General features: G+C 44.4%; 1 protein-coding gene and 1 long non-coding RNA gene across 4 annotated transcripts in view; one reads left to right on the forward strand and one right to left on the reverse strand.

The window, feature by feature from the left end:
- MBD5 (methyl-CpG binding domain protein 5) overlaps positions 1–4,394 on the forward strand; it is a 109,397-nt gene extending 105,003 nt beyond the window's left edge. For all 3 annotated transcript variants that reach the window (XM_017823746.1, XM_017823745.1, XM_017823748.1), the window contains 2 exons: positions 813–888; positions 3,003–4,394. In XM_017823746.1, the coding sequence (XP_017679235.1) occupies positions 813–888; positions 3,003–3,074 (148 nt within the window). In that variant the 3' untranslated portion in view covers positions 3,075–4,394. The remainder of the gene's footprint in view (positions 1–812; positions 889–3,002) is intronic.
- Positions 4,395–5,006: 612 nt separating this feature from the next.
- LOC108501646 overlaps positions 5,007–8,352 on the reverse strand; it is an 18,655-nt gene continuing 15,309 nt past the window's right edge. Inside the window, exons 3-4 of the long non-coding RNA XR_001876245.1 lie at positions 7,474–7,770; positions 5,007–5,177 (exon numbers count right to left, since the gene is read on the reverse strand). This is a non-coding gene — a long non-coding RNA (uncharacterized LOC108501646). The remainder of the gene's footprint in view (positions 5,178–7,473; positions 7,771–8,352) is intronic.

Below are 8,352 nucleotides of genomic sequence, written 5' to 3' on the forward strand. Positions count from 1 at the left end.
TAGGTTTAGGTGGGATATTGGGAAGGAATTCCTGGCTGGGGGGGTGGGGAGGCCCTGGCACAGGTTGCCCAGAGAAGCTGTGGCTGCCCCTGGATCCCTGGAAGTGTCCAAGGCCAGGTTGGAGCAACCTGGGCTAGTGGAAGGTGGCCCTGCCCATGGCACTGGATGAGATTTAAGGTCCCTTCCAACCCATCCTGTGATTCTGTGATTAGAGGGAAGGGTTTTTATAGGAAGTGCCTCCTGTGAGGGACTGACCCCCTGTGCCAGCTGGGGACAAGGTGTTCCCTTCCCTCCCCTTCCCTGTCTGTGCCACCACCTCCCCTCAGGATACAGATGGTTAAGATGGTTCTCTTCCTCCTCCTCCTCCTCCTCTTTCTCTCCTTCCTGCCTCTCCAAGGCAGGACAACAAGGATGACAGCACTTCCTTACTTCCTGAGGATATGGGGCTGGATGCCCATAGTAGTGTCTGTCAGTGCCTTGGGGTAATTTGGGGTTGGAAGAACAAAGTCCTCCCCCAGCTGTCCCACAGCCCTTGGGGTGCCTCATTCCAGGGTCAAACTAGGAGTATTTGAGGTAATTAATGCAACACCTGTTTAAAGTTAGAAGGATATTTAACTTTTCTTCAGCAATTCCAACACAAGCCTCACTTCCCATAATATTATCCAGAGGTCTGATCTTCCTGCTTGTGCTCCAACAGCCCGGGAGGCTCCACAGTTACAACATTCCCAAGGAGTTCCTGCGTTTATCATTCATTTTTGAGGGTTTTTTTGCTGTTATCCAGAATGACTGATGCATTTTTTTTTTCCTCCTAGAAGTGGAAAGCTAAATAACCATTTAGAAGCTGCTATACACGAGGCCATGAGTGAACTAGACAAAATGTCTGGGAATGTAAGTTCCTTTTCCTGTATCCCTGCGCGTGTCCGTGAGGGAGGGTTGGCTTGGGTTGCTTCCTACCCAATTTTGTTTCTATTTCCTTCAATAATGTGGAATTTTCAATGTTTCTCCTGCGTTAAAAGACAGTTTGCAAATGGCAGGTAGTTCTGAAAAGTGGGAAAAGTCGTAGAATTTCAGTTGCATTGCCAGTTTTGTTGCTTTTGACAAGAGATTTCCACCCGGAGCCTGAAAATATTGGGATCAGTTCCAGTCCCACTCCTATTCCAGGGGGTTTCTCTGACTAATGACACAAAATCAGGCTCATTTGTTTCTCAGTTTGAGTAGAAACCACATTTGAAAGGATCATTCTTTGCATGTAAAAGTCTTGGAATAAAGTTTTCCTCACGAGAAATGAAAGATATTGCCATGAAAGGTAAGTTTTAAAAAAGAGTATTTCTAATATCACATCCAACAGTGGTTTTTCTACCATAATTCACTGTTATTATCTCAGTCCAGAATCTTCCTGATATATAATTTAGTTTATATAATGTTCTCATCTTCATATTTAGTTGTAATTTCATTGGAGCCCACGGAAAAATTAAAAAAAAAAAATCTACCACAGCACATGCAAACTCCCAGATCTTATAATTAGTAATTAATTATTCAAATAATTAATTGTAACATGTTTGGAAGTGCGAGTAACACTTCAGGGGAGCTTCTGGAGTATAAAAAAGGAAATATATATATAAGAATATTCTTTTTTCTTTATATGTATTTATATATAATCTATATATTGTATGAATTATATATGTGCATATATAAGAATATAGATATTTTTCTTTGTATATATTTATATATAATGTATATTATATATATAAATGTATATTATATATATATATTCTTTATAGATATAATAATAACTGCAGAACAGAGCTGATTTCAGAGCCACCAAGGAATATTAGATAAGTTTTTCAGTAGCTTTTAGTGGCTGCTCTGGGTAATAACAAAATCAAATATTTTGCTTAAACTTCTGAATTTTACAAACTGGGATTTGAGCTTTGATTTGAAACAGGAGGCATTTCCCTGCTGTCTTGGGAAGGACCAGGAAAGCAGGGTCTGACTGTGGGTCTGTTACAATGAAATCAGGGATGTGGGGTCGGGCTGGACCGTCCTGCTGACACCTTTTCCATGTGTAAATCCAGGAATACTGAAAGCTGCTGTGCATTGCCGCTGCTGGAAGTGGATTTGCTGAGCTGGTGGCTCTGTCACACCAAACTGATGCACCTGAGTGTCAGTGCAGCATCTTGATTTATATTTTAATTATCCGGGCACGGAACTCGTGCTCAGGGTTCATTTCCATAAAGATTACCATTCCTAGAAACACTCCCAGGAATCAGCACTTCTCTTTTTAGTGACTTGCATTTTTTTTCAGCTACTACAGCTCAGGCATCAGTCAGTTTGAGCTGGGAAACGTGTGGGATCCTCAGCTGCAGTGCAGAGGCAGGGAATGTCAGGGGGCTGGAGGAGCTGGGAAGGGCCCAGGAAGTGCCAAAGGATCCATTCCTGCTCTTGGGAAGCTGCAGCTGCTGCCGACAGATGGTGGTGGAATTCCACACCAGGCCCCAGCCTTCCTCCTCCTCCTCTCCCACTTGGTTTCTCCCGATGGAAAACTGTTTTGCTCTCAGATCAGCCCGGCCCTCGGCTCAGAACCGAGTGTTTCCTTTGAAGCACGGGCCGAGGAGTTTGCTGATGATTCCTTAATAACCCCACGGCCCTGGGCTGGGCTGCCCTGGCTTTCCCTGGCAGCAGCATTTTCTCACCACCTGCTTCCCACCTCATGGCTCTTGTCCTGACAGGCTCTCCAGGTTTGCCACTGACAATCTGACAGAATTGCAGTTTGGACATCAGGTCCTGGTTATGTGGTTTCCCAATCACTGCAGCTGGTTTGGGATGTGGCATCAACCCTTTCCTCCCAGCTCCTCAAAATTCCTGAAGTTCCTTTAGTTCAGGCTTCTGTGCAGCTGTGGAATATTGAGCCCTGTTTCCTAACAGCCCTTTAATCAACCCCGTAGCTCATTGACCCCCCTGCCCACTGTCCTTTGCTAACCTGTGAATATACTTATTTTTAGGTCCACCCAATCCCGCAGGGAGACAGACAAGTGAAGCCTCCAAAACTCAAGAGGAGGAAGATCTCTAGATAACATTGAATGTCTTTGTTACTGGTCCAGTACTTGTGAACACTGAGTCCATCTGTAGGTATTGCTCTAGCCTGGTACATCACTATTTATGTGGGGACAGCTCGATGCCAGCGGGGCACACGCCGGGCAGTGGGACAAGATTTGGGATGATCAGGAGAGATAGAAGTTGCTGGAGAAGCCAATCAGAAATCTGGAATGGTTGCAGTAACAATGTCAGATGATTACTGAATTTTTTTTTTTTTTCTATGATACTAAAAATTGTGATTATAAGAAATAGTCCAAATGTTTCTGAGAAATTTTCCTTGTGTATATAGATAATACAGAATTTCCTGGTGATATCTGAACTGTAAATATTGTACAATATTGTCATGTACAAGCGTACCTAATGCACACTTTATCTTTTATTGTACAAAAAATAGTGTACAAAATTCTTTGGTTTCTATTGAGTACACATACAAGAGACTACCAGTGTAAAGTGATAAATAAAAATACAGCCTAAATGCTTTTATATGATAATGTAAAAGATGCTGTTTTTGTATTTAACAGCAGAGAGAAGGCATGATTATGTAATACCTTAATTATGACATCCCCTTCACGCCACTGAGTGTTCATGGATCCTGTCTGTTTGGAATGAACCTTGCCTGGAAGTGCTGTACTCCACTCAGGTCCCTGCAGGAGAGTGCAGATTCCTCATGGGATGTGGGATCGCAGCTCTGATGGAGAATTCCAAGGCCGCAGCCATCGGTTGCTTTTGGTTTCCGTAGCTTTTCCAGTAGGATGCTGTAGGTTGGACTGAAGAGGACAAAGGAACAGTAGGAGGCCTGTTTTAGTCAAGCATTTCTGTAGGTGAGGTTTCAGAGCCCCCTGAGGAACTAACCAGTCGATACATCCCCCCCCCCCATAACATTGACCCCCTGGATTAATTAGCTGAGATTCTCTAACTTCATTAACCCTGCAGGGGGGCAGAGGCCCTGCTTTGAGAAGGGATCAGTGTTGGTTCCAGTTGGTTTGGCAGTAGAATGGAAGGGCAATGCTCTGGAAAAGGTAATCCCGCTATCCATCCCTCGGTATTGAAACACAAAAAGGAGTTAAGGGTGGCTTACAAAACTTATTAGCAGCAGTGATTTCTATCAGTATTATGTAACATATCAGATTTATTTTATTTAAAAAGAATTATTTATACCATTAACAGATTCTTATATATATTAATGTGGCTGAAATGCGCAGGTTAAATCTATTAACCAAATTATTTATGTTATATTAAGTGAGAAATGTGAAACATATGTAGAAAAAAGAAGAAATTAATACACTACAGATTTAAAAGTCTAAAGCTATGAGCCATTATAAACTTAACCAACGGGAGTGTAGCACAACATTCTTTCCATTGGATTTCATTTTTCTTTTTCCCCACGGACGGTGGGGATGGTGAGGGGAGCCGTGGCATCCTCAAGGCTTCCTGGGATAGTTCTGCTCACCATTCCCAGTCCCGGGGTGGAGTCCTTCGTCCGGGATCACCACTTACCTCAGATTCCTTCCCCCCCGCATTCCCGGTGTCGCTCTCTAGCGAGGACTGGCAGCGATCGGCTCCCTGGGGTCTCCAGGGTGCCAGGATCCCAACTCCTTGCTCCTGTCCCAGGTCCCACAGTGCGTGTCCGAAGGAACGACCCCGAGGATGACGATTCCCTGGGCTGGGCTCCCGCGTTCCGGGGCACGCAGCACCTACCTCTGGGCTCCTCCGGGCTCGTCCCCTCCGGCCCGGGCGGGACCCCGTGGGGCAGCTCCATGGCCCTGCTCCGCTGGGTTCCCATTCCCGCTGTTTTGGGGTGCAGTGGCTCCCGTTTTTCCGTCCCGCGTCGCTCCAGTCGCCGGTGTCCCTCGGGCGTGTCCGTGGCTCCCCGAGCCCCCGCTGCCTCCCACCCCATCCCAGAGCTGTGTCCAAGCTCCTGGGAGCGTTTAGGTGTTGTACTTCCCGGTGTTTCCGTGGCCCCGCTTCCTTCCCTCGGTGGATGACGGCACTGCTGGGGGGGCAGGAGTAGTTTGCTTTCAGTCCAGACCGATTTTTTTCTCCTCTCTTGCCGAGTTTTCCTGGTTTCGTGTAAGCAGTTCCTGTAAATATTGTGAGCGTTACAGGTCGTGCAGTGTTGTAACATTTTCAAAAAATGTTGCACCGACTTTACAATTAAAAAAACTGGTCACTCATACTTGAATTTTGCCCATAGAGCCATTTCTTTCTCTTTGCATTAAAGCATAATCTACTTTTTTGATGGAGGCCCAACCCTTCTCTTTCTACCTTATTATTTTTTTGTTTAAGAAATCTCTATTTTTTCTAATAGAAGACTTAAAAAAAAAAGGAAAATTTAAAAAAAAAAAAAGTACTTTTTGCCTACTTTCTAATTTAAGAGAGAATTCCTATATTTAAAAGGTGGAGGGGGGAAAAAAAAGAAAAAAAGAAGAAAAAAAAAAAAAGAAAAAAATATACTCCATTGTGGCAAGTGGAACACCACTTTATTTGTCATTAATATGGCACAATCACCCCAAAGTGAAGTGGCTGAGTACAGCGAGCCCACGGCGTCGGTCAGGACCTCGGTAGATTTTAGGGAACGACGTGATTCCTTGAGGATGTAAAAGTGTTACGTATTCTTGTCTATTTATTTATTTATTTATTATGCTTTCTTTTTGCTGAGTGGGTGACAATGTGGTTGAGTCATTCAGATGACGTTCAAATTAAAGGAAATGATTCCTCTTTCTGTTATGGTGCGTTTTGTGAACACCATAAACGGAACAACAGCGAAAATCTTTTCGTTTATTCCAGTGGATTTTCTTCGTGTTCTGACAGAAAACCTTTGGCTGGTGTCAGCTGCAAAACTAAAATTCACATAGTTGGAAAATTAAAGAAAAAAAAAAGCAAAAAAAAAAACAAAACCAAACCCACCCCACCTCTGATGTCCCAGGTCTGTTTTCCTCACAGTCTAAGGTTTTAGGGGTTAAAAGGAACTTAAAATTTAAAGGTCTTTCCTCAATCAGCTTTGCAGAAGGTTTCTAAGTGATGTGATATCCTTTTGGAGTCCCTGAGTTTGATGGTCTAGAGATATTAGAGGGCTCGTGGTGGACTGAATTACCTTAGGACTGGTACCTTTCTTAGCTACAATTTGTATTTTGCTATGTAGGGTTGTAATGTGAGAATTCCAGAAGAGCCGTAGCATAAAAAGTGCTTTTCTATTTTTAAAAAAAAAGAAAGAAAAAAAAAAACAAAAACAAACCCATTCTAGTCTTACTAAGAATTAGAGGATTTTTTTAATATCAGTTTTGTAATTTTTTGATAAAGTTGTCAATATTATGATTAAATCACCAGAAAAAACAGTTCCTGTGCTGTTCTCTTCGGGGCAGGGACTCCGTGTTCCGATGGCTTTGCACGGTGCCACCGTGGGATGCCCGGCCTTAAACAGGGCACCTCTGCCAGGTTAAATAGCAACCAGCAGTGCTGAGGGCGATTTAGGGGCGTGAAGGCCAAGAGAATCCACAGCTGACACTGCAAATCCCGTAGCTGGGCATTGCCATGGAGGTCCTGGCGGCGGCTGCGGCGTCCGACGGGTAAGTCGAGGGAGCCGGTGGCTGTGGGAGCTCATCCCGGCTCACACGGCACATCCCGGGAACAGACCCACCCAAAACGCCCCCCATCCCACCCCTCACTCCTCTGTTCCCACCAGGCTGAGCTCAACATCCGCATTTCAGGATCCCCCCAAAATCCCCAGGATTTCCAGGAATCCCAAACACGCCAACAGGTCGTTCAGTTCAATATTCCCTGCGAGGAATTCCCCCTCGGTTCACTCCGGGGGCAAATCGATGCTGCAGAAACACTTTGAGGCTTTAAAAAAGTCCTACCCAAAAATAAATTTCTCAGTTCACGAGCTGAGGGGTTTCCATGGACATCCCAGACCAGCCCACCAAGCACTCCTGCCCCATTCCTGGTGTCTCTGGTTATCCTTGTGCTCCCCAGAAATTCCCACCGGCCACCTCCGGTTTAACCTGGACTGGTGATCCCTTATATTTGTGTTTGAAAGCCCAGCAGTGGGAAATCGGACCCCCATGGCTCATTTCTCTGTGCCAGGTTTTACAACTGATCCCTTGGCTGCCAACACTTGAAAGCAATTTTTGTTGTTGCTTTAAAAAAAAAAACCAACAAACTTTAAAATGGAAGATTTGATTCAAAATATCCCCTGCAAAAGATTCCATCTGTCAGGAGAAGTGTTTGGAATTGTCATCCCAACAGAAGGTGAGGGGTTAGGATTTAGAACAGGAAACTAATTATATATATATATATATATATATTTAGAATAGTTCTTTCTGGAAATGCCTATTTTGGAAAAGGTCTGGGAGATGGGAAGGGGTTTGATGTACTTACATGGGATGAAGCGGGGTGGAGAAGGAAGAGCAAGAGCATCCTCACATATTCCTGTGTCCAAATCCCAGGAAAGCACTGGCACAGGTTGACACAAGTCCAAGAGAACCACTGTCACTGGTGTTTCGGAATTCCAGGCAGGAATGGATCCCGATGAGGGAATGCTCCAGGGCTGAGCCGTGGGTTGGGCCCTGCTGGGAACGGAGCTAAACCAGGTACAGAGTGGGATGGGGAACAAAGGCTTTTCCAGCCACATCCAGGTCCATGCTGCAGGTGAGTCCTTTGGGCACTAATAATTCCCTAAATGGAAGAACAAATGGAATAAATAGGGAAGAATAAACACTTTGGATTCAAAAATACACCCAGTTCCTACTCAGCTGGGTTCTGCTTCGCACGTACCCACAGAACGTGCACGGGAGTGTTGCAGAGTTTGCTGTGAGGACCCAACTTTTCAGACAGAAAACAGGTTTATGGGATGGACATGTTCTTAATCCTACTTCACAAGTTCCCATCTCATCAAATCACAATCATTTCAAGCCTCTTTCAAAGAGAAGCAATTCCAAACTCCTGATAGAAACACCGCTCGTTTGCAGTTCCAGGAAAATCATTTCTTGCTCCTCTCGCTGATTTTTCTCCAGGGACAGAAAATGTCGTAAAAATAACACAAAAATTATTGGGGTTTGTCATTATCTTTCTCAGCTGTGGGATTGAGCTCTCTGCTGCTGAGGAAAAAGGGAAGATTCACCCCTGAAAAATCGGGGAACTTTTTTCTTATCCTATCCTCTCCTGTCCTATATCCTATCCTATCCTTTCCTCTATCCTATCCTATCTTATCCTATCCTATCCTATCCTATCCTATCCTTTCCTGTCCTATATCCTATA

Source organism: Lepidothrix coronata, unplaced genomic scaffold (genome assembly GCF_001604755.1).
Source record: "Lepidothrix coronata isolate B3197 unplaced genomic scaffold, Lepidothrix_coronata-1.0 Scaffold105, whole genome shotgun sequence".
Classification (NCBI taxonomy): domain Eukaryota; kingdom Metazoa; phylum Chordata; class Aves; order Passeriformes; family Pipridae; genus Lepidothrix; species Lepidothrix coronata.